This window comes from Phodopus roborovskii, unplaced genomic scaffold (assembly GCF_943737965.1).
Source record: "Phodopus roborovskii unplaced genomic scaffold, PHOROB, whole genome shotgun sequence".
NCBI classification, from domain to species: domain Eukaryota; kingdom Metazoa; phylum Chordata; class Mammalia; order Rodentia; family Cricetidae; genus Phodopus; species Phodopus roborovskii.
This window is the reverse complement of record NW_026125278.1, coordinates 16,665,861-16,692,752: the sequence shown is the minus strand read 5'-3', so window position 1 is coordinate 16,692,752 and position 26,892 is coordinate 16,665,861. Positions and strand designations below refer to the sequence as shown.

Below are 26,892 nucleotides of genomic sequence, written 5' to 3'. Positions count from 1 at the left end.
GTTGGATGCGGCTACATTACACCAGACCCAAAAAAAAAAAAAAATATGATTCCCCAAATGTGGCCACATTTTACTTTCCAGATCCCATTAATATAGCATGTTACAAAGCAAAGGGGACTTTGAATATGTAATGGCTAAGAACCTTGAGCTGTGATTACCCTGGATTATCCAGATGGGTCCTTGGAGATGGGAAATCTCCCCTGGCTGTGTTGGGAGAGAGAAAAGGTGGTCACAGAGATGATCTGTGCTGTCTTTGAAGAAAGAAACAAAGAGGAGGCCACAAATCTTTACCTTGCCACCGTGACAGGAGGGTTCGAACCTCAGCACTGCAAGATGATAAACTTGGTGGTGTTTTAAGTCACTAAATCTGTGGTGATTTATTATAGCTGCAGTAAAAAGTCAAATGCATATTGTTCAATGCAAAAGAGATGTGCAGGGGACCCAGGAGGAGGTTGCCTCCCAGGGTGAGATGGTTTGGCTCTAACTCCAGATGGTGGGATATCAGTGTACTTTCTCGTGCATTGTTTGATAGCTTGCAGAACATTTCACTCTCCCACGTGTCTGAGTATGCCCAGATCCTCCCAGCACTGCTATGACTTGCTAAGGTGCCAACCAAATGGTTTCCTGATGTTCCAAAAACTTAGGAGATATGTTTTTACCAGAAAGAACATTTTCATCTTTAGTCGATCCCAATGTCACAGGGACTGACTTGAATTTAGTTAGTCTTTCCCAAGCACTGGAGCACTGAGGCACTGGGATCCCGAAACAGTCTTTGGGGGAACAGCACACAAATAACAAGGCTGGTATCACAAGGCACTCTCGTGGATCACTGGTTTCACTAGCATGGCCAGACGCTGGTAGTGTGACACAGAGAGAAGGGAGCTAGAGCAATGGAAGCCTCTTCGTTCATGAAATGGATTGACTGGAAACAAATCACAGATCTTTAGAAGAAAGTAATAAAGGCTTTGGAAAAGCTCAGGCTACCGTAAAACTCAGCTTCAGAGCAAATTCGCAGAGCCGTGATGAACCCTGCAGTCACGATGCTGCTATCGGTATTAAGCATGCTGCAAACACCACCTTCATGTTCGCCAAGCAGCCAGGCTCTGCGCTGTGAGGCCTCCAGTATTGTGGATGTGACTGTGTAATTTGGCCCCTGTGGATTTATGCAAACCTTATTAAACTGTCAGTGCACGGAGAGCTGAATAGAGGCAGCCAGGGTCACCTGAGTGGCAGTCGCTAGAGGCTAGAATGAAGTAAGAGTCAATACTTCACCTCAGCAGCCAGAGACACAGTGGCTTGTTTGGGACAATGCTGTCATTCTGCCTGTCACAGCACAGTAGGAAGAAGGGAGGCTTCCAGAGGCTGCTAACTAAAGTCAGTAGCAGACTCCTAGGTAGATGGTACCTGCAAGCCGCCTGACCAAGGAGGAAATAACTGCAGGGTCTGTGTTTGCCATCACAACTCAGCTGCCCCCACGATCGGAGAAGTCTGCGCTACATCTCATCCACCTGTCTTCTCAAACAACTCGTTTTTCTTTTCCATGAAAATTTTCCATTTCACAACTAAATTTGGCAAAGCTGTTTTGTTATTGTTGGGTGTTTTTGTTTAGTTGGCTGGAATCACATGCTGCACCAATAGGTCTAGCAAGTTCAGAATTTATATAAAAGGCATTTCAATTGATGGCTGTGAGGTCGGTATGTTGACTGCAATTGTACTTTATAGAGACAAGGTAATCTTTGCGTTACATGTAGTTTTTCTTAGACTTGACTCTGCAGGGCAGTGTTCTACTTAAAATACTATAGCTCTTGTAAAACTTACTCGTGTTAACTGTGATTAAAAAAAAATAAAATAAAAGCTGTTTTTTTTTCTATATGAATGGAAATGTATTTAAGTGCACCTACTTGTTGGTGACAAGCTCCTAACCTCTGTCACTTCTGACTTATAGGGTATCTTTGTTACTAGGGTTCAGCCTGATGGACCAGCATCCAACCTACTACAGCCCGGGGATAAGATCCTTCAGGTAAGATGAACAAAAGCTGACATGCCAATGTCAGGGTAGAGTACTTGTTTGCTTGTCCCTGTGGCTTTAAAGTGACATCTATCATAAGCCTGTGTCTTTAGTGTCGGCCATGGCCATGCCATTTTGCAAATGCCTTCCATTTTAGTTGAATAAGAATAATTCCTAAAACTAATTTGGTTGCTAGAATCAAAGCAACTTATTCTAGATCCTGGCCTTCCATTCCCCCATAGCTGATTCTACACACAGGCCCCAAGTTAACAGAATCCCTCACCTGCTGTTACATGCCTACCAGGAATGGAAGACAGCTTGAGTGTAATCATCTACTGTAGACTTCTCTTAAGTCACCTGCTAAAGAAACTCTCCCTCGTTCTAAAATGTGCAACAAGGGACCCTCACTCTACCGTGTGGGCCTGCCATCAGAGCCTGCCATGATACTACTGTCTATGACCTTAAAAGCTCCTCTAGCAAGTCTCTTACCCAAAAGAACAGTCTACCTCGTTGCCCATCTCAAATGCAGAGCCCAAAACCTTTCACTGAGCGCCTGGCAAGCTCCCAGTACATGACAGTATCCTGCACATTCTTGTTGGATCGAATGGAATTACATGGTGATACAATAATGTGTGCACACGAAAACACATGAGCCCATGTGGTTGTAAACTAAAAGTAAGCATCATTGCCCCCGATGGACGTCTGTGTGACTTTACACGAGCTCACAAGAGTGAACTCATTTCTGTGTGGTTGTACTCTCCTTCCTCCTGTCCGGAACACAAGTTTCGCTTTTTAAATGTCATGTGGAGAAATGCTTTCTCAAACTTAAAGCTGTACATACAATCAGAAAAGAGCCTCTGTGTTAAACAGTTAAACATGTGCTCAGTTTAATCTCACCCATTTGATTCTCTTTTCCTTCTCCCCAATTCAACTCCCATGTAAGAGGTATTTAATGTGAGAGATCTTTAAGGAGTGCCAGTGTGCTCAAGATTAAAAGACTTAGCAGAAATTCCCCTTTATGTAAATGATGGAACTACCTGAAATTGCTAGTGCCTGGCTTGGGTGCTCTGAGAAGGCGAGGCATGTGGGGAAGAAAACTTGGTCATCAGCTCTGTGTCACTCTCTTGCTTACTCCGTTGCTCCCCTCCTACCCGCCCCCCCCCCCCGGCTGACTTCAAATGAATTTAAAAATTTGAATGAAAAGTATAACCAATTAATCTCCGATCTCTGAGCTAGCAGAAGGTCAGGCTGGGTAGAGTCGCATTCTACTGCTTCAGGCAAGGTGACAGGCTCCCCACACCAGAGTTAGAAAAAGGACTTGTCTTCTGCTGAGACTCAAAGGAGAAAGACCCACCTCCTGTGGTGGAAAAGAAGATGATCATGTCTCCTATGAGCATGCGCTTTTTTTCCCCTCTGTGAAATTCTGGCAAGGCTGTATGTGGGGCAGGAGGAGAAATGTGTGGCATTTCAAATCCTGAGATTTACACACCGACTGCCAAGTACGTAGAGCTGGGCTCCTAGAATGAGAGGTGGGAAGGAATTATGAGTCAGTGAATAAGAGGCGAGAACATGGCTAAATCTGTCCTCTCCACAAATGACATCAGAGGTGTGACATTTCATTTTTACTTTAAAATTCATTTCACCGTCCACTGTCAGGAAAAGAAGAAAAACACATAAACTTTACAGTGTTGCCCATAGTAAGTAAAATCAAACATGGTCAGTTACATTCTCTAGAAAAAAAAAAAAAGAAGAAGAAAGAAACTAATTATTTGATGGTTGTCAGAGTCCTAAGTGAGAAAGTAAGTTATATTCTTGATTTATTTTAACTATTTTGAAATGGCTCTGTTATCAATCACAAAATCAGTATTTCACTTTGTCACCTGGACAAATATATTTAAAAAGATTAATAGCAATGAAAACCCTGAGCACTGAGGTTAGTGGGTTTGACAGCAAAGAACAAAGGAGATACAAGAAAGCAAAAGATGCTACTCCCAGCCTCCCAATCCTCCCAAGACATATCTGCTCTGTCTCTCCTATACTGTGACTCTATTTTATGAATGTGTGTGTGTGTGTAAAATACATGTGTGTGCACAACATGTATGTGTGTAATCTGTGTACTGCATGTGTAACCTATGAGTGTAACCTATGTGTATGTGTGTAACATGTAGGTATGTAGTGTATATGATGCATGTGTGTAACATGTACATGTGTTGTGTAACCTATGTTATATGTGTGACATGCATGTGTGTAACATGTGGTTGATGTATGTGTGTAATATATGTGTGTGTGACCTGTGTGTATGTGTGTAACATATGTATGTGTATACATGTTGACCATGAGCAGAAGGCCAAAGCACAACATCAAGCATCTTTATATACCATTCTCCACCCTAGTTTTTCAGATGAGCTCACCAGCTGGCTGGACTCAATGGCCAGTGAGCCCCAGGGAACTTTGTGTCTCCACTAGCATCCTAGACACATGCTACCCTGGCTTCTGCAGTGTTGCCCGGGACACAAACTCGGGTTCCTATGCTGATGTTATAGACACTTTACCAGCTGAGATACCTCCCAGCTCTGCGTGACTCTGTCCACCGCTCCCTTCAGGTGCTCTGAAATGATGAGCATGTGGTTTGAATTACACGAAGATGGTGCTCATGTGAACTTGTCTGCCTGGCTTTTCTGTACTTTACCATTTGTCTTCCCCAAGTAGATACACTACAGTGGGTGAGTGTATTAAAATGACTCAGTGCTACTTTGATTTAAAACAGCACAGATGGACCTCCATGATCAAAGGGCTGGCCCTCTGTAGCCTTACCTTAAATAATTTACAGAAGGAAAGGTAAAGAACAGGAATTACGAGAATCATTTTTTTTAAAAAAATTAGATTGAACCCTGTGTATTTGCTGATCCGTAACCAGTATCCAAATGGCAGTCTTGTTACTTTTAACATCTACTGTTCTTTCTAATGTTCTTTCTACTTGAACAAAAAATTAACCAAATTCATTACAGGCACAGCAATTCTCAGTGCAGTCACACAAAGAGAGATATGCCTTGACAGAAGCTGCTTTGTTGAAAAGATGCATAGACTGGGGGAAATTACACTTACAATAGAATTCACAGCTACAGCCTAAAGCTTGAGTGCTTTGTGCTCTATTCTGCCCCCATGCCCATTACATAGCCCTAACTTGGGCAGGAGAAGAGAAAGTACATACCTTATAGAGAATTCACCAATAGCATCCATATTTTACCAGTTACTAAACCTGGTTATTTTTTCCAACATGAGGCATATCAACATGTTGCCCTGTTGAAAATTACTGCAGTTTCTTGTACATTATAATCATTCTAGGGTTTTAGAATTAGTAAGATGTACTTCTGGTCCAAGTCTATATCTTTTCCTCTCCCTCCCTCCCTCCTTTCTTCCCTCTCTTCTTTCCTTCCTTCTCTCTGTCTCGCTGCCTCTGTCTCTCTCTCTTTCTCTCTCTTTCTAGACAGGGTCTCATTATGTATCCCTTGGCTACTCTGGAAGTCTATATATAGACCAGGCTAGCCTCAAACTATATTTCTAAGAGACCAAAGTAAGATAGTTAAGGTAACAATAATATAAACCATGTATTTCTCTTCTTTTTGATAATCATTTAGTTAGTTAGTTAGTTTTATATGTATGAGTGTTTTATCTACATGTATGTATGTGTACTGTGTGCATGCCTGACTCCTGTAGAGATCAGAAGAGGGCATTGGATCCCCAGAGAAGTGGAGTTACAGATGGTCATGAGCCACTATATGGGAACTGAACCCAGGTCCTCTACAAGAGTAACAAATGCTCTTAACGGATGAACCATCTCTCCAGCCCTTGTGCTAATCTTTAAAACTGTGGTTGAATTCATATAGAAGTTTAAAGAGTAGTTGCCAACCGCTCTACCAGCAAATACTTGGGCTGCTTGTGGGTGTAATTAGGGTGGTGTTTCATGTTTCCTGTTACGGTAAAGTTAGGTTTGCACCTGACCTGTCACTTCACTGCCCTTCTGTGTAACCTGACCACTCAGCCCTGCATCCCTATTGGTATCTTACGAGTGGCCGGTGTTAGATGATTCTCAGCCATCGCTGTGACGGAACACCTGAGGGATGATGAAGGACTTGTTTTGCTTGTGTTTCAGAGGCTCCTGCCCCAGGTCCTCTTCTGGCACATTCTGAGGCAAAGCATCATGGTGAGGGTCGCACAGTGGAGTAGGGTGGCTCAATGTATGTCTAACAGGAAGCTGAGAGATATGGGAAGAAAGAATTCGGGGATGTCAAAAACACGCTCACCTCTGACAGTGACTGGCTTCTTCCAACCAGCCCCGCCTTTTAGCCTCCACTAGTTCCCAGTGAATGCCGCCACAGGGTTACACTGTCCAGAAATAATCACTGATTAGGTCAGAGCCCTCACTCAGGACCTCATTGTTCCATATCAGCTGCCAGCCAAATGCTCAGCCCAAAGTGTAACACCAATATTAAAACAATAGTGAAGTCATGTGCCACCTAAGTAGCTTGTAACTAAGGAGACAAGTGTGTGCAGGTGCACTGAAATGCTAGGATCTTAGTCCTGTGATGTATTCATAGTGAGGGGCGCAGGATAAAGAACATGAAATGGTTGAGCGCAGGCTGTTTTCTTGGGAGGGGGGAGTAGATGATGTCTGCTCACAGCAAAAGTAAAAGCCCAGGTGCTGGCCCTTCTGAGCCCTCACTGAGCCAGTGAAGAGTATGACCGGATCACTGGAGATCGAGGACCTCAGAATGTGTAAAGGAGAGGAAGGGCACTTCTTCCCAGTGACAGAATTCATCCCGCTTCACACAGGGAAGAAGAGAGCCAGGGTGGAGGGAGTGTGGGAGGAGGAGCCCCTGTGGGAAAGACGCAGGTGGGGGGGGGGGAGGAACAGGGTAACAGCTTGCACAGAGTGGATATGGGGTACAATGAAGGGAGAGCTAGAGAGACTCTAGGCATCTAGGTTGGAGATGTGGAGAAAGAGACCCTTAAGACATCGGATGTTCCCTGTGGACCAGAGAAATCATACATGGAGACAAGCTGAACTGGGTGGGACATAGTAACATACAGCTTTGGAGCACAGAGTGGCAGAGTAACCATGGACTCTGCAGAAGTCTGGCAAAATGTCTCTGAGTGAGGAGATCTGGCCGTACAGGTCCACGTGCTGACAGCCGCAAGCAGATTGCCCTTGTTGGACAAGGCTTTGTGCTGTTTAATGACCCACGGTTATGAACAGAGTCGTCTTAGGTAAAGCTTGTTTGTTCAGGAGCCTGCAGCTACTACTAATAGAAGTATAAATTAAAACAGCCTGTTTCCAAGACCCAATAGCTAACACAGCAAAGCCCCCACACTGAGTCCTGTGTCAGTGAGGACTTCTTTCATCCTGGGAGCCTCCTACCTCACCTTCCGGGACACCCAGAGGGAAGCCTTGAGGCCTAAGCACTTAGCCAGGAGCAAACTGTCACAGCTTCCTGTGAAGGAAGAAAGTGGAATTCTCATTTAAAAAAGGAAAAAAAAAAAAAAAAATCCAGGAGAAACGGTATTCAAACAGGGTTAAGCCAGTAGCTTTCCTGTGGTTCTTTTAAAATACATTTGGTAAATGAGTTTTTTGGTCGAGTAAGTTGCAAATCCACCTTAAGCCCTTCCTGTTTCAGGATTTCACAATGCAATAAGCTTCTTAACAAGCCTGTGCTTCCCAGCAGGTACTGTTTCTTTTAGAAAGAAGCTACACCAAAAACCCACAGGTTTCCCCCCCACCCCCAGATCAGCAGGCTCACAGTCATTATCCTGAGTCATGAAGAAAATATAGGAGCATGGTCATCATTTTTCTGGAATTTTAAAAAATTTCTCCCTAAAATACTACAAAAATCAGAAAGTGAGAAATATTTTCAAGGTTCAGATAAAGTGCTGTGTCCTTAAAAAAGACTAAACTCAAGGCATTGTAAATAAGTTAGGTATCGTTTATCCTAGCTGGTGATTCAAAACCACAAACTTCAGAGATCCTAAGGGGAGACCATTATCCACATCTTTCATTATTGTATATAATCGCAGAATGCTTTGCATGAATTAAAATATCATTTAAAGACAGTTTGATTAGAGAGTTTCTAAGCTGTTTTTAAAACACATAAAAAGCCAGTCATGCTCACTGGGTTCTGCCTCTGCTCCCTAGCTTAGCTGATGTGAAAATAATGCTAATTAAGCATCTACATGGTGTCATTTAAATCACACAGCAACAGAGGTATCTGCTATTGGCATATGTTACATAACCTGCTTGAGCAATTTCCATTGAGCAGGGCTGATTCTACTGATTTATTTCCTTATTTGGAATACAGACTCATTATGAAAAGAAAAAAAAAAAAAAAACAAGAGCCCGACAACATAAAACATATCTAAATTCCTGCTTTTTTTTTTTTTTTTTTTTTTTTTTTTTACAAGTTAGCCATGTCCTAGATACGAAGCAGAAAGTGAAGAAAGACAGGAGGTTTTCATGTCAAGCATTTGATACTGGGTAGAGCTTAGAGGCAATGTCAAGCCTGCCCAAGGCTTTGTGACAGATCCCATCACCATAAATAATAATAATTCAATGGACACCAGTCTGCCATTATTTGCTAATGGGAATGAAATGAAAACTAAGACCAGCACTCTACCACTTAGCCTTAACCCCCCCCCCACTTGATTCTGACATTAATAATGAAAAACAGCCCATCCATAAAGAGTACCCTCAAATTATGAGTTTTCAAATGCCATGGCAAATGTAAAAGAATAGAGTTCGTGTGCTCGAGAAGCTGCCTGGTAATCCATACATTCATTTTTTAAAGATTTGGCCTGAGTGATAGGCAGAAAACCTCTCTAAAGTCAGAGTAGGGGACAGTTTCAGAACTTTGTGTATCCTTAAGTCGGGAGAGAAATCCTTTTTCTGTTTTATTCTGTGAACTTTCAATACCAGATCAAGCCGCTATGATGCCTAGTTCTCTCACAATGTTTTGCATGGACAGTTTCAGAAATGAAGGTCTGTAGTTGATATTGAATGACTTGTAAGAGTCAGCATGGTATTGATTATATAGTGTATTCAATTGGAATCACATGGATTAATTATATAGTATAGTCAGTCAATTTTGTATTGATTATATGGTGTATTCAGTTAGAGGCAAGGTGATATTGAGTATATGGTGTATTCAGTTGGAGGCAAGGTGATATTGATTACATAGTGTATTCGGTACTAAATATAGCCCAACATTTAATGAGAGTAGTCTACAAAAGGAAAACCCTAAAATGGAGTCAGATGTGGATCATTCCTGAAATCCCAATAGGAAGTGGGTGGAGAAGCGGAGTTGAATTGCTCTCTAGGCCAGCCCGAACTATGCACACTGTGTCTCCAAACAGAAAGAAACAATGGGAAGAAGGGGAGAAAAAGAATAAATAGAAAAGATGAAACAAAAATCCAGGCAATTCTGAAATGAAAATTAATTCTAGGAAGTTAGTATGAAGCACAATAGTTAGTTTCCTGGGGATGCCTGGCTGTCAGAGCAGGACCCATAAAGGATTGCCCTCGCTCCTGGAGTTTGCTGGCTGTTGATTTTTAATCTGTCTTTATCCTAAGAGTTGTAGGATTCAAATTTGCAAGATACTGATATACAAATGTGTGTGCCCAGGCTCTTCAAGCGTTTCCCCTTCAGGGCGTTTGAATTAGCCAAAGGTGTGTGCCAGATCTCTAATCTGATTTCCCTTTCAATGTGTAAGAGGACCGACAGTCCTCGCCCTGTGCGACAGAGCTTCTTCCGTGACATATGAAGGTTCGGAGTTTTGAGTAAGAATACAGCAGAATTCCTCTACTCAGGAAAGTTTCTGCAGACAAGCATCTATAATGCACACATTTAACAAAGGCTTCACCAGAAGGAACCCAAAGATGAAAAGGGGGGGGGGGGGTAAGAAACCAAGTGTGTTTTACAGTGAATTAATGCACTACAACCTGGACTTGTGATTGGACTGCAGATAATACTTTGACTGAATCATGACAAAGGGAAATTAAAAGCATTTTGCAGCATAGGAGACGTGATATTGATTTCAATTAGGCAGACTGTATTTTGGAAGCAGCATAAAGGCTACACTGGACTGGACTTGCGTGTTTTCAAATCAGCCCCTGCTAGAAGCCTATTAGTTACGTATATCCAAAGCACAGCATTTTCTGAGTATCACTTCCGAGGTAGTTGCCCTATTAACTTCACTGGAACTTAATTAAGTATCTCATTGTGTTTCCTCACTTTTCATTAACTTGACGTTTCCTCAAAATTACACGTATGTTGTGTGAACCTGATAACATTTATACAAAGCACACGTACATGCACCCAAGTGTGACATTCCAAATGTTGCCTGCTTTAGCATTAACCCGTTATTATTTGCATCTACATTGTGTGCACATTCAAACGTCACATGTGGAAATGCCTCCTGCGTATTCATTTACCTTTCAAACGTGACTGGATTGATGTTCTACAGTTGACATTAGAACAGCTGTCCTCTCTGCAGACTCGCAAAGCCACAAACCACAACCCTGATGGTTGAAAACTAAGGTTTTTTTTTTTTCCTCATCTTTATTTAATCATAAAAAAACGACAGACTCAATGACCCTTTGAGTCCCTGTCTAAACGATCCAAAATGAAAGCAGATATCCAATGCTTATGATCACAGAAATGGCACAGGTTATTTTGGGCTCTTCTGTCCTGAGAATGAGGAAACGGTTCTCTGGGACAGAACTCCTCATTTCTGTGGGCATTCAGCTTGTTTCTCCATTCTCCTCTGCCACCATCACCCTTGGAAACAGGCCTCGCAGTATGTGTCACACCAAGAAAAATGCTCGGGGCCAGTAGGATGGCTCAGCAGGTAAAGGTGCCTGCTGCCAAGCCTGATGGCTTGCTTACATTTGATCCCAGGACTTACATGGTGGAATGAAAAAGCTGACTTCCACAAGTTACAATTTATTGTAAATTTATTACAATAAAAATGCGATAAATTTAGAATGACAGTTTTTTTTTTAATGAAAAGTTCAGTTACTATTTTAAAAATAATTCTTAAGGCTGGGCATGGTTGGCATATACCTCTAATCCCATTTGTAGCAGGTGGAATATGAGCTCAAAACTACCCTGGGCTGCAGAGCTAGACCCTGTCTGAAAAAAACAAAACTAAATAAATAAATAAACCTAAAAGGAGAGTTACCACCTTACAACATCCAGAAAAAACTGTGTCAAAGTCAAACTGTGCCAGAGCTGAATGCTGTCTACTATGGGGTAAATCCCTGCTTGCCAGGGGTAGTTCCTAGTGGAATCCATGTATCTATGTCTCTGTAAACTACCTCCCTATCTCCACTTCCCTCCTCTCAATCTCGTCTGTCTATCTATTTAGTCTCTGTCTACCTCTCCAGAAAAGCTCTGATTAAATTCACGTGATGGGGGAATGAGTGGGTAGGAAGAGGACACATTCCAGAGGAAATGCCAGGGGGCTAAGAAGGGAATGGAGTGGATATGTCCAAGACACATTAGACACATATAATTTTCAAATAATGCATCTAAATTTAAAATAAATGACTAACATGTGGCCCCAGCTCTTTTCCCTTTGAAGAAAGGGCTTCCTAGACTACCTACCCTTCTGTTCCTTTGTCTTCTGTTCACTCCCTATCAGCCTCCCAGGCCCTCTTTCTTAGGTTTCATCCCACAATGCCCTGGATGGTCAGCTCACATCAGACATTTTTTTTTATTAAAGATATGAGAGAGAAAGGTCATCGTGGAAGGGAACCAATCATCTTTGAAGATCATCTGATAAACACATCCTTCCAATTCACACCTACTTTTTTTTTTTTTTTTTTGACTACTCATCCCCTCAACACGTGTGTTGGATGTAAGGGTGAACAATGTATGATTCGTAGTCCCCAAATCCAGAAGTCTTTTACCATCAAACTTCAAAATATAAAAATGTTGCACAGTTCCGTTGGAAACTCTCAGAGGGTTTTGGGTTATTTGCAGAAACATTCCATTATTAAATTGTAATTTTACCACTAACATTTACCTTTTGGGCAAGTTGGAAGCAGTAAGTACATCCCTCCTACTAAAGTGGAATAGTCTCTTATTTCTTGAGGGTTTGCTCTTTTACCAATGACCGAACTAGAATAAGAAAAGGAAGACCTTCCTTACGCTATATTCTCTATTCCCTGGAGCCTTGTTTTTTTTTTGTTTTGTTTTGTTTGTTTGTTTTGTTTTGTTTTGTTTTTGTGTTGTGTTGTATTGTGTTGTTTTTACTATAACTTAAAGCAAGAAGGGTTGTTGTTGTATTATTTTTTTTTAAGTGAGAAAATCAACCTGACACAGCCTCAATTCCACTCAGCTACTGTCTTCTTCCACCAAAATCGCTCATGCCAACTGCAGTTAGTGGTTTCATTAACTGAATGCTATAGAGCATTGTTAATTCAAAGCAGATTTGTAGCGATATGAACACAGATCCCTTTCCTTTTCCCCCAGTGTGTTCCCTATTGATGGGTGTGCCACAGTTTCAAAGGCAGATGGGTGTGCCACGGTTTCAAAGGCAGATGGGTGTGCCACGGTTTCAAAGGCAGATGGGTGTGCCACGGTTTCAAAGGCAGATGGGTGTGCCACGGTTTCAAAGGCAGCATATCTGAACCTTCTTTACCACATCACTACCATTCAACAGACCTCCCGTGGAGTCCTTTTTTTTTTTTTTTTTTTTTTAATTGGAGGAAAGGAAGGGAAAAGGGGAGTGAGGGGAGGAAGGAGACAGGAACAATAGAAGAGCAAAGATGGTGGAGGGGGGGCGACAAAGAAGCAGAGGGGAGGAGAAACAGAGAGAGACAGAGACAGAGAGAGGAGGTGAGCAGGGCCCTTTCAAAGGGAATGTACTGATTGTGCACAGGTGGTGCCCTGAGTGGCTGCATCTGAGGATGTATCCTGTCAGAACCCCAAGGGCAGGCCTGTACAGATGCCTGAATACTAACAAATACTATATGGTTTTAGGTAAATAAGGATAAAATTACACATGCAATAATTTTCATCTAAGATATAAAGGTGTGTGTTCAGGTACAGTGCTGTTTGAAATCTGGAAGAGATGAAGACAATGAAAAGCATTTTAACTCTTAAATGAATGGTTAATTAAACTATTAAAAACATAAGAAAGAGTAAGTGTCCCAGATTAAGTAAGGTGGGAAGTACCTGATACCATCAGCTGGGCCTCCATATGCACACATACACACTCACATATACACACATGCACACATGTGTCCACACACTCATACATATGCACAGACACACATACACACACCCCCACACACAAGTATACATACACAAGCATGCACATACATACATGCATGCATGTACACACACACACAAACACAGAGAGAGAGAGAGAGAGAGGAAGGGAGGGAGGGAGGGAGGGAGGGAGAGAGAGAGAGAGAGAGAGAGAGAGAGAAAGTTACCCAGTTCTAGTGCAAAACAGCCCAGGTCACTGACTCTTTCCAAATTCAATGCATCTCATCCCACAAGGGAATATTTATGTAACTGTCAGTTATTGGGTAGCAGAATCTTATTCTAAGCCTCAATAATTTTGCTTTTAGTCTTAATCCTTTGGAGGCATATAGACCTACCTCTCCATAAATTAAGTGAAAATAATTCCAGTAAAACAGTTTTCTATTTAATATAGAGAAAACCAAGGACCATGAGCACTCATTTTAGAGAAAAAAAATGTACATTTTGTGACATAAGTATCAACCAGTAGCCATCTGGGTTCTGAAATTCCAACAGGCTAATTATGTCTTAAATGTGTTTTGATGTCTTGACCTGGTGACCTGCAGGCTTTCTCAGTGACTAACGTCACTGGGTTTTATTCCTAAAATGTCGATTCTTTGAACTAGGTTCAAAACCAATGTGTAGACAATGGAAACTCTGGCAATTACTAATAAAGACTTTTCTTCTTAATTTAAAGAATACATGAATCAACTATTTTCCAGTTGATCAAACTGAGATTAAACAGCTCCATTAAATGTCCACTCCCATTGGGCATGATTACCATATCTAACGTGAAGCTGGAGAGATGGCTCGGTGATTAAGAGCCTTGCTGCTCTTGCAGAGAACCAGAGTTTGGTTCCTAGTACCTATGCCAACCAGCTTGTAACCACATGTCATGCCACTTCCAGGAGATTCAACGCCCTCTCCCGGCGTTGAATATATATATGTATATATGTGTGTGTGTGTTGTGTGTATATAATATATGTGTGTGTGTCTTTGTATATAATATATATGTGTGTGTGATATATATATCACAAAGACACGTACACATCGATGGAATAAAAACAATGTTTAGAAGTAAGCTGGTGAGCTGGTGTCAGTAATCATGTATGTCAACTAAGTGCCACCTCAACTAGGAACTTGTACAGGCAAATGGGAACCATGGGGCTGGCAGAGTACTTTTCCAGCATGCACCAGGACCTCCGAGTTCCATCCCCAGCACAGCAAACAACAAAAGCTGGAACCGCAGGTGAAGCTGAACTACTGTGTCAGAAAGTACATCTGACTGACCTTACCCAGTAGGGTCGCACACAAGCCAGGACATACTGGGCGTTTGGTAAATACTTGTCAATGCTGAATCTTTAAAGTCTCCTTTGGACCCTGTGATGATAACAATGTTACAGAGGGGATGAACTCTTGGCCTTGACTGACCTGTTTCATTTGTGTGCTTTCAGGCAAATGGACACAGTTTTGTGCACATGGAACACGAAAAAGCTGTTTTACTGCTGAAGAGCTTCCAGAACACAGTAGACCTAGTTATTCAACGTGAGCTCACTGTCTAAATGTTTTTTTTTTTTTTTTATAAATAGTAAAGATACATCAGGCCAGAGCTAATGCTCGAAAATAAATTTATACATAGGAACAAATTTTGCCAGTTGCTGGACCAATGGCAAACATCAGTGCCAGGTGTATAATATTGTACGTTAGCCTTGACCACCCTGAAAAATGTTACCTATAAACACGGCGTTCGTGTGCAGAATCGGTTCCAGCGGCAGCCTCTGGCTGAGCATTGGTGCGGTTTTGTTTCTGTTCTTTTGGGTTTTTTTTGTTTTTTGTTTTTTTGTTTTTTTTTTTTTAATCAAATGAGTTGTCTTCTCAAAGTGGATTTCCTATCATTTTGGAGCACGGAAGCACACACAAGCTCTTTACAAATTCTGCTCTCCATCAGAAATACTGCCTCAAAAGTTGTATATAAAGAGTTGTAATCCCCATAAAGTATTTCTAGCACAAGGTATATGTTGGCATATATACAAAAAAAAAGAATATAGAAAAAACGATATTTTCGTAAACATCTTGGATTGAGAAAGAAAATATATCTTAAAATAAGACTTTACTATATTGAATCTTTTTCAATAAAAATTACATGATTACGCCTTATGGAAGCAACTGTACATAAAGTATAAAGTATTTATATTTGGTTCCACAGCCATTTGCTAAATTCCCATAGCAGAGTGAAATAGTTCATAAATTATCCATTAATCTCTGGGACCCGAGTAACAATCGGAGAAGGTAAATCTGTTCAATGCCTTTAGCTAATTAAAAGGACACAAGCAGACTTTAGAGTAGTCAGACCACGGGCTACTGTGGAGCAGGCTTCTTCACCACAACCAGAAGCAGTGAGTAACGGGTGGCCAGGAAGGCCCGATGCTTTCATGTTCTGTTTCCTTGGGGTTATGTTGACTATAAGCTGTGGCCCCTGTGATTTCCTTGCTGTAAATGTGGAACCTATCCGTGTGCTGCTTTCTTTAATTTGCTACTTCTAAATCATTCTCAATGATCTTTGGGAATTGGTAACATTTATTATAGAGAGAGACTTGTTAGAAAGCTATGGCGGGTGATTTCAAGACTTTGGTATTGAAATATGAAACTTCAGATATAATTTCTCAGAGCTGTGGTCTATTAGTATATCATTAATCTTAATGCCTGTTTTTTTTTATGTGTGTGTGTGTGTGTGTGTGTGTGTGTGTACCGAAAACTTTTCTCAAAACTATAAATGCAATTATACCAGAGAGTGAAAGAAAAAAATCTAGTTAATGTACTTTTACATTGTGTTTCCCTTTGTGAAAATTCAAAATATGTTTTATAATCCTTTAAAATATATCTTTATAGTAGTCATTAATTTGATTAAATATTAAGTTGAAATTTCAGAACAACTTTCCATAATTGGTTGTATTCATTCCCTCATAATGTCTACATCACTTTTTTATATGACAAATTTATCTCACATGCTAGTGTTTGAAATATTCTATGAAATTTTGCAGTAGAATCGCACATGGATGTCACCAGAGCTCTGAGGATAATATTTGTAAGTTTGTGTTTTATGGGAACATTGAAAATATTGTATTTTTGTAGGATCTATTAAAATGAGTGCCACTTATTAGAGGTGTGGTGTTTTTGGCATAGAATTTGTCGCTTGGAGACAAATGCTACTTCACTTTACAGGTGGTATACGAGTTTTGGTATTGATTTATGTCAGGGTTTCATGATACCGTGGTTGTATAGGCTTTGACAATTAGCTACTGACTCGAGATGGGTCTTTTTTATTTTTATTTTTTTATTTTTTTGCGTATTACACAAAAGAGGCTTTTAGGTGCATTTTAATATATTGAGAACATCTAAATGAGAAGGTCTTTTGAAGCCTAATTCTCTGTTTCAAAAACTCATAGAACATCACTATAGTGGATGTTCTGGGCTCAGTCTTAGTCAAGAGTGGTCAGCCACACCCAGCAGATGGTATGGCATCTTCAGATATCCAGAAATACCCCTCAGGGCTGCATAGCCTTCTACTGGAAAGCAGGAGGCAGCCAGATGTAGGGCTCCCAGGCCTTTCTCTTCTGTATAGGAGCTTCAGGTGCTCCTGAGGCCATCAGCTGAGAGGTCATGCCCCCCTCCTTGATGGACAATATCCCCTGACCTCTTGGGGGGGGGATGTGGTTATACTCCTGACCTCTTGGGGGGGGGGAAATGTGGTTATACTCCAAGCAATAGATTGATAGGCAGATGGTCACACAAAGGGGCATTTTCTGTTTTAGGTTAACTCAGTGGAATCATTAATCATTTATGGGTGGGCGGGGGCTGCTCATTGGTTTTTAAAGGTGGTATGAGTCTTGTAATTCATTGATCTGGGTTTTTTTTTTTTTTTTTTTTTTTTTTTTTTTTTGAGTAACTGGCTTGCTGCCTGAAAGTAGAATCTGGTTCATGTCAACATGAAAAGTACGCCAAGAGTGTGCCTTTTAAAAGGAAAGAAAGAAACAGAGAAATCCACAACACGAGGGAGTAAGTTCCCGAAAGGCATCATAAAATCTCTTCCTCTCGCTGGGCCCTGGATCTTCTTGCTGAGGAAGCTGCTTATAGGCGTGGATCAACGGGGCGAGATGGAGTAGGCCAGAGGGACACTAGAGATGGATAGAGCAAATACTGACAATTAGCAGCCAAAATCTGTGGGCCTTGCAAGATAAACAGATATAAAGGGACAATTTCCAAAACAGCTCACCAGGCACACAACACTTGCCATAAACACTCTGTCGATGTGATTCCCACCCACCAGGCAACACAAGCCACCAAACACACAAGTGGGGCTGACTTGAAGCCTGTGGAAGTGTGCCTCTCCCTTAGAATTATGATAAATGCTTTGGCTTGGATCCTCACCTCCAGAGAGAATACCGCGGACCAGGAGTGTGGACCACCACCCACTTGGTTTTAGAGAGGAATGCATACAGCTAGCTACTTTCACTCTCTATGAGTGGGGTTCAGCCACTTACCCTGTGTGTGAGGTAAAGAGGGAGAAGATAGAGGCTAGAAAATGATGAAGGACTTTCATTTACGTTTCCAGATATCAAGAGAAGGGTTTCCAAATTTTCCAAAGTATTAGGTAGAGAAACTTAGAAATGCTTAAGTTTCGATCGTAAAACCTGCCACAGTGTGCACACAGACCTCAGTGTAGAAGTTTGGAAAACACGGCCCTTCTCAGCCCTTCTCTCCACAGGGTTTGAGTTGTCCATCATCACTTTCTTCTTCTCATTGACAGGAAGATTGAGGGTGTCTATTCCAATGAATGCATTCTTGTGGAGAGCCAGAATATGACCTAGTCAGATAAAAATTTGTATTGGCGTGAGACTGCTAACTGAGCCATTAGTGAATTCAGTCATAACATGTCTGACTGATGAGTGAAATGGCAGCCCACCCACAGATTCGCCGGAACACTAGATCAGCAAAAAGTAACAATAAAGTCCAGTCAGTTAAGATGGGCCCTTCAGTACAAAGATAAGCCCTGTGGCAAGAATACATCTATCCATGGCTTAACCAAGTAGTCGAACGCCGGTAGAGTTATCTCTCTACTCATGATTGCAGCTTCTTGGCCAACCAGCCAGGACTTCAGTGGATTTTCTAGCTTCACGAGTACTTACACAACTCCTTTTTCCTCAGCAGTCCTAAGAGAGGCACTCTGCCCTGGCTTGGAACATGGGCCTGGATCCCCTGAGAACATGCTGTGTCACCCAAATAGAATGCGGGCTGAAGGTAGTGGTGTGCACTGTGGAATACACACAGAAAATGTTCCACAAGGCATGGGTGTTGGCTCTCCTGAGCATCTGCCTAGCCCCATTTTAGTCAGCAGTGTGCAGCGAGTTTCCAAAGACATCCGTGTGCAAGACCAAGGCAGGTGCAACATTGTTTTCAAATTCTGCTCTGTCGCATCTAGGGATATTTGTGCTTCTAGCATGCAAAGAGGGTCTCCTCTTCTAGCTGTTGTCCTTCTATAGACTCATGCCCTACCCACCCATGCTGTGCAAGGGAGGTAGGTGTATGTTGCCATCACATTGGGGCAAACACGTATATAGCCTCCAGAGCTCTAGCTTCCAGGAGACCCAGGGGATCATCAAGAGGGCTTACACCCAGCTTGAGAGGAAGGGTCAGTGCTTAGCGCACCGCTGACAGCGGTGAACAGCTCCGTGCACAAAAGGTGTGAGAGGTGTCAGTGCCTTAACGAAGCCACGTTTTCACTTCCGGGTTTATTTTCACTGTTTGCTTCTGTATTCTAAGTGTTAGATTTTTCGCCACACTGAGGGACTTTCTCTGAGCTGCTTGTATGCATGTCAGGGCACCTACTCGTCTTCCTAACCTTTAACACTGTGAGAAAATTATCCAGAAACACTCTCCTGTGAGGACAGAAACTCCTGCCTCCCATCCCAAAGAATTTGAGAGTTCTGGAACTAATGAAGGGGAGAGACCACTGTAAGAGTTTATTCTAAAACCAACAGTGAAAATAAGGAACCTGGGCCCCTTGCTTTCTCACTATGGGGTTGTCTTGACTTTTCTAGAAACCTTTTTTTTTTTTTTTTTTTTTTGGTGGTGGTGGTAGGGAATAAGAACACAAGAAGTGACAGTTTTAACGTTAGCGGCATCTCGACTGCCTGGGTTCTGCAGATGGATTTTGTTACTTCGCCTAAGTGGGGAGCAAAATTAAAAATGACACAGCCTGGTCCCGGCATGTGCGAGTAGCCAGGGATTCCAAAGTTTCAAAACACACTCATCTTTGGCTTGACTTTGTTCACAGTAACACCACAAGAGTTAAATATTGGGAAATTTCAGGTAGCGTTTATGTAGAAAATGATGAAAATCCTGTGACTCTTTTTCTAACACTGCACTGATACAGTGCTGACCAAAGCAGAAGCAATAGATCAGACCCCAACACATGAGTCTCCAAATCCAGCATAATTTCCCTCCCTTTATATATAAAGTCTCTCACTTCATCCTTTAAACTAGTACCATTTGCAAATATCCATTTTGTATGAATTGGTAGGGAAAAGGGTTTTAAAAGGATCATTCAACATTTCCCTCCTTTGGAAGTATTTCTCCCACTTTGAACAAGCATATTATTTGTAGGGTTCGTTTCCCCCCTATTTTAAAATAAAGTGATGAGCATACAGACAGGTGTCTCTCATCGAGAGGAAAATAGTTGTTTTCAACAGTAAGCTTCATATAGTTCCTTCACGATAGGTAGCTGATCTCAGTCAGAATCCCAGGGTAAATCACACAGTCAGCGCATCTAAAGACACGGTATTGAAGACCGTAACAAAAACATAAAGTGCAGTGATTATAAATTTTATGATAAATATCTGCTGGGCACTACTATGCCAGGGACACACAGCACAGCTTCTCCTCTGAGCAGGACATCAGAGTTGAGTAGAAAGAGAGGCTGCAGGCGGAATGAGTTAATGTGGTCAGTCCTCTGTCTCTGCCCTTACTCTGTCCTGTGGCTGATGGCATCCACTCTGCCTGGGTTGAGACAGTACTTCAGCTGAAGCTGTCTGTACGTCTCCCTACCAGGTACTAGGGCCACTGGGAGGCCATTTCACGTGTTTGTTGGGACTTAGAGAAACTTCTGAAAGATTGTTCGTGGTCAGGTTGAAAATACTTTTGGACAAGGGATATAGAAGCCAGAATCTCTTGGGTCCCTCAGTCCAGCCCAGCACTCAGGTTCATGCTGTGACATCAGTAGATGCCAACCAACATCTTAACCAACATGGGAGGGGGGTCCTTCCTGTGTCCGCTGCCTCTAGGACACACTTTCAATGTCCACTGGTAGGATTATTGACTCAAAAAAAGGCAGTTAATACCTGGGTATAGTGGCGTACGCCTTTAATCCCAGCAATGGGAGGCAGAGGCAGGTGGGTCTCTGTGAGCTCAAGGCCAGCCTGGTCTACATAGTGACTTTCAGGACAGACAGCCAGAGCTACAAAGTGAGACCCTGACTCAAAATAAATAAATAAATAAATAAAAGAAACAAAGACAGTAAACAGGGGTCAACATCCAACTGACCAACTGTCAGATCTGTGTATCTATGTATTCCCCTGTGAATTTAAAAACACTGTCACAGCCTGGCCTGCTGTTGGATTGTGCATATCTACACACCAAACCAAACATCCGTTTGTCCTTCCCAGGAGAGCTGGGGCCTCTGATTGTAGGAACAGCTTGTTTCTCTTCCCTGCGTTACCCAGACTGGGCAAGGTCCTTCACCTTCTGTGTGACCCAGCACGCTGCTTGCTGCCTTTGTACACGCTGGCCCTTTGCTGGCAAGCTTCCTCTTCTGGCCTCCTTTCCAAGTTACCAGAATCATATTCAGTCTTCAAGGTCCGGCCTGCTTGGCACAGTGGTCATGAAACCTTCTGTAATCTTAATGCACAAACTCTTTGTCAGCACCGCCACACAGTGCAGTCTTCACTCTGAGCCCCTGGCTGCTCGGTCTGTGCTAAATCTCTCCTATCCAGTTTTAAGTTCCTTTGAGAGAGAGGGCCAGGCAGTACTTAAGAGGCCTTCTGGGCAGCAACCCCCAGGAGAACACATCAATCCCTCAGCCTTGCTCAGTGCCACAAGCAGAGTGAGTGACATGCCTAATAAATAATGACTTAAATGGGTGATTGATGCTCCTCTGTGTAACCTTAAATGGGGCAACCTTTGACCTCTGACCTCATCTGTTGATTCATCGCCCCCACTTTTGTTGGGGGTTAGGACGTCCTCCATGCCAAATTTCCCCTCGCCAATTCTTCCCAAAGCCTTCAGAACTTTTGTGCTGTCCGGTAGTTAGGTTCCCTTTCCTTTTTACATATTCTAAAGGTGTGTGCACTACCCAAGACATTTAAGAGGCTTTGTTCAGTTGGGAAAACATTTTTTATATCCTTTTAATTAGTTTGGAGTTTGTTTCTTCTGGGGAAAACTCATGCATTTGGTTGTCAGAAAGATCCCAGAGGCATGTAGGATGATGTTGAGCTCGCACAGCTGTGGATGTAAGCATCGGAGAGACCACCAGGCCCAGAACCACACCCTGGCCATAGCTTTCAAGCCTGGTAAAGACACTGTAAAGGCTGAATGTGCTCAAGGCTGACTGTGGACTTGTTTAATATAAAGGTCCCTCTGCCCTGTGTTGTGAATAGAAAGGTTGTTGTCTTGAGCTGTTTTTATAATATGAAGGACAGAGGACATCGTGAGAAATGGCATGAGAAATTCAGAGAAGAAATGAGGTTCCCATAGGAACAGGGCCGGTGTCAGACACTTACAGCCACAGGTAACACTGTCCTGAGACAAGCAAGGACCAGGAAGGGACAGATAACACGCGAAATTCCAAGAGAAGGGGCCTCTCTTACCCATCACCCACAAATAAAAGCACCAAATTATATGTTGCTTTTCTCTCCAAGCCCCTCGTTTTGAGTTCATGGCCTCAAGCCTGAGGAGATACATGCTGTCCTTGCAATCCATCCTTTGGGCACCCCACAGAACTTTTTTTTTTTTTTTTTAAAGGAGCATGTAGTTACAAAGAGATACCACTAGATGGAGAGCGTCTTCCTAGATTTAATGCCTGAGTTGGGAGATGTCTTCACAGCCTGTCTGTGTTGATGCAGTAATACCCTTCTCCGCACTCTTTATTAACGACCACTTACAAGCATGCTCTAAGCTTAAACAGCGCCAGTGGATTCTGTATCTTTTGTTCTAAAATGCTCAGGTTAAATCAGCTTTCCAGGATACAGATCTCTCTCTCTCAGCCTTGGACCAGCATGCACCGAGATGCTATTTTTTTAACTGCTAAGGACCCATCAGCCACTTTCTTAGTTTTCCTCTAGCTTGCTTGAGACTTTCTAATTAGCTTGTGCTAACCTCCCTGATTTTATCCGGGCTTCCCATCAGTTGACATGGGGAATATATTTGCTTTACATCATCATAATTTACTTTGGAAATTATCCCTCCAAAGCTTAAGCAACGGGAATGAAGTTTGCCTGAAGGGCCTCTCTCATGAAGAACTAACCAGGGTCCTCCTTGAATGTACATCTGCAGCTGACGTCTGGTGGTAACTACTCTGTAAACTCACTCTTCACCTTATACATGTGCACACATAATTAGCATAACATTACAAATGGAGTCCACCCGTAAAGTAAAACTTGGGTTCCAAGAAAGGCCTGGGTAGGTAGACCCACCCTCGGCCTCTTCCGGTCAGACGTGTGTGTATTGAAGGCAGAATCTTGGCCACCTTGGTGACAGACATGCTGTGATGTTGCGGTTCTTAGATATTTAGCATCTCGGGGCCTCTGACCACTGGGGCCTGGTGAAAGAAATCTCATCTAAGTTAAGGACCTCCTCACCATCTTCTCTGCCTGGGCTTCTACCTCAATCCATCCCATCAGAAGCCTCCTCCCCTCTGTGGACACCTATCCTTGTCCTCTTCCAGCAAAAGTCAATAGGATGTTCTTCCCTGGAGCTTATTAAGACATCAAATCCTGGTGTTTTCCTCCAAAGCAAGCTACTTTCTTCTGGCCACAAGGTCATCAGCTCCTATGGTGAGCTCTTAGCAGATTCTGGTCAGCCCCTTTAGGGGCTGCAGACTAATCGCCATGACCTTGAGCCTGCTGGTTTTATGGAGCCAACTCATGCAGGCTCACCAGGCAGGCTCATCGGCTCCTCTCAGGAGGCAAAGCACCCCTAGCCAGCCTGGACTTGAGGCTTGAGCCTCAAGCAGAGCCGTCAAACATGGCGGTGCCAGCCACACATCTCTTCTTTTGAAAAGCATTTGGCTTTTCCACTTGCTCTCTTCTTTATTTCATCATCACTCCCTTTTCAGACTTCCAGGCTGGAGAACTGAACAGGAGAATAAGAACTGGGAAGAACCTTGGGACAATGCAGAGAGGCTGCCCGTCCGCTCTGAGTGGTTTTTCACAGTGCTGCCTCGTCTTCCTTGTAGATCTGGTACCGTACTATCGCTCAACTTTTGGTACGGGACGTTAAGTATTTTTGTTTGTTTTATTTGTCCATATAGTGATCTTGGTGTTTTATTCCTAGAATAGTCTCTTGGTCAGCATGTTCCCCTGGTGATGAGATCATGGTCCCCTTGGCGCTTAGGGCTGGTTACTTTTGCTTTCTATCTAGCCTGGCGGCTCAGATGCGTGCTGAACACGTTCTCTTCTGCCCTGTAGTGTGAAGGGCCCACGGCTGTGCTTTTAACTGTGCAGAAGGGGAGGGTTACCCAGGTTGCTTCATGGAGAAGCTTCAGTGTGGGAAGAGAAGTCTTTGAGAAAAACGGTCACTAACTTAGGGGGCTGCTAACATCCTCCCTAATCCTGTACATGAGAGAGAAGTGTGTTCAGAAGCTTTTCCCTTTATTGGTGTCCATTATTACAGCAGAACTCCAAGAAAGGGGAAATCATCAGGCAGCGAGCTAGTCCCAGCCTCCTCCACAGGGCCCTGTAAACTGCTCTCACTCACAAGTCTTGACCAGTTTTTTTCCAGCCGGTAAACACATCATTACTGTGGGATCATTCAACTTGGCGATAAGTATTTTGCACTTGACAGAATCTCGAAGATTCCTTCTGACCAAGAGACTCCAGTAAGCCCTGTTGGCTACTGCTGCCTAAACTGCATACATGTCAGATGTGGGAACCAAGCCCCTTCAACTGCACACACACACACACACATGCGCACACGCATGCATGCGTGCACACACATGCACATATACACACATGCACACACACGCACACACACACATGCACACATGCGCGTGCACACACGCGCATACATACACACACACACACACACACCTGTCCCTCTCAGTATTTGTATTTTTTTTTCATTTCTATGATTCCACAAAATCTATGCCTCTGGCATCTAGGGACCAAGGTCATCATAAACAGTTCAAAAGTAAGAAAGCATGACTTTGGTTTTCCTTTTCAAAATTATTTTCACAAACATTCCCATGTGTTCACGTGTACCAGGATATAGACTTTTATTTACTTACTTACTGAGAGAGCTTCCAAGCCTGTAGTGTGAATAGCTGCAGTTCAGGGATGTTTTGCCGTTGTTTCTAGGCAGCCAACCTAGGGTTTCATGCCGCAAAGTAGGCATAGGTGCTGACGGGTCTGTCTCCAGAGTCCTCCTCTGGACCAAGCTAAGTACAGGCTTCCAGCCTGCAGTGTTGATACCTTTTTTTGTAATTATCAATGGTTTTTACGCCTTTTTCTTGTTACCCTTTTGATTAAATCCAATACACAGAGGCATAGGTTCAAAGTTCTTCTGTGGGAATAGTTGAGTATATAAGTAAGGGCCAGCCTTTCCAACTAGAAGCAGTCGGATGGAGGTGAAGAAGTCTAACAAGCTGCTGTGTCTGAGAAAAATGTGAGGGAGTGCAGGGAATATATCCCTGCTGTCTCTCTCACTCTGACAAAGCGTCATTGATTCAGTGTGGATATGGAACATTCTGGAAGGCCAGCTCCCTTTTCTCATTTGCGTTTATTGTCCAGGAAGGACAAGTCTCTGGAGACAGCTGAGGCAATACCATCCAGAATGAGTCAAATCAGTTCTTCAGAGAGGCTGCTCCCCCCAGGGGTCAAAGTCATAGAGAATGCAGGATTGGGGCATCTAAACATTTTCTAATGCACAGATTCACTAAGTCACTACAAGGTTCCCATGGGGAAGTCTATCCTGCCATCCATTACGTTACATGCAAGAACAGGCGATGTTTCTGTTTTTGTTTTGACTTCCAGCAAAGATTATAATCAGAGCCCCACCCCCTTAGGATTGGTCTGCATTTGGGGCTGCAGACATACAATGAGCAGGCATTCAAGTGTGGACAGCTACCCTTGACGGTAGTGACTTAGTGAATCGGTGCTTTAAATTAGCAAAGGTTTAGCAGAAAGACCCAGCACAGCTGCACTTGAAAATGAGACTGTGCGGGCAGATCTCTGAGTTCAAAGCCAACCTTATCCACAGAGAGGATAGCTGCACAGAGATACCCTGACTCAAATAAATAAATAAATAAATAAATAAATAAATAAATAAATAAATGAGATTGTGTTTTGAAAACACTTGAGTTATTTCCTGGCTCGGAGCATGCTAGATTCCCAGGCAGGGAAGAGCTGAAACATATCCTACAGGTGTATTGGCCAGTATGGAACCCACTTATTATACAAGTCAATAATCCTGCCCCGTAGACATTGTCATCACACTCTTCAGCCAGTCTGAATTCCCAAATATTTGCAGCAGTGAAAAGCAATAGATGTCCTTAGCTAAAGAAACTGGTCCTTTTTTTTTTTTTTTAATGGTATACTACTACATGACAATCAAAGACTGTAAGTCGTGTCTGCCACACTAAGATACAAGACATAATAGAGAATCTCTGAAACAGCCACACAAAGAAATGGAGAGAATAACTCTAATGTTTAAAAAGAAAGATAAAAGTAGAAACTTCAGAGACGGCTCAGGAGGTACAGAGTCTACTGCACAACTATACGGGCCTGAGTCGGGATCCACAGAAGACGTTAAATTCTAGGCAGCCATGGCAGCTTCATGTCATCTCTTGGCTCAGAAGGCAGAGCCAAGTGACCCCCAGGGCAAGCTGGATTAGCTCTGGCTTCAGGTGGGAGGCCCAGCTCCTGTATGTAAGGTGGAGAGCGATCGGGGAAGATATTTGACAAAACCCTTGGGCCTCCGCAGGCACAGACACACCCAAAACACACACATGCACTCTCACACAAGCAGACACACATGCAAAAAAAATGGAGTTGGATTTTAGTTCTTAGGACCTAACAGGAGTTCTGCTATGATGGGACCCTTGGGTGTGGGAAAACCGCCTAACTATTATTGCGGTAAATAAGGATCAGGATAAACAAATAGGCCGAATAGGTGTTTATTCAGGGAGAAATAACTTACAACCTAGACAGATGAACACCAGGAAATTCAACCCGATCCTCTCCTGTCCGAGTCACGCCAGAGAGAGAGCCTTTCCTGGCCCCCTCCGACCTCCTTCCACAGGTCACTCCGCCC

General features: G+C 42.8%; 1 protein-coding gene across 8 annotated transcripts in view; it reads left to right on the top strand.

Annotated features, from left to right (window-relative positions):
• Positions 1-15,144, top strand: part of Lrrc7 (leucine rich repeat containing 7) — a 439,615-nt gene extending 424,471 nt beyond the window's left edge. For 4 of the 8 annotated variants that reach the window (XM_051195798.1, XM_051195796.1, XM_051195783.1 and 1 more), the window contains 2 exons: positions 1,946-2,020; positions 14,766-15,143. In XM_051195798.1, coding sequence (XP_051051755.1) covers positions 1,946-2,020; positions 14,766-14,873 — 183 coding nt within the window. In that variant the 3' untranslated portion in view covers positions 14,874-15,143. Of the gene's footprint in view, positions 1-1,945; positions 2,021-14,765 lie in introns of all 8 variants that reach the window. The other 4 variants (XM_051195799.1, XM_051195785.1, XM_051195793.1 and 1 more) reach the window with 2 other exon arrangements.
• Positions 15,145-26,892: the final 11,748 nt, after the last annotated feature.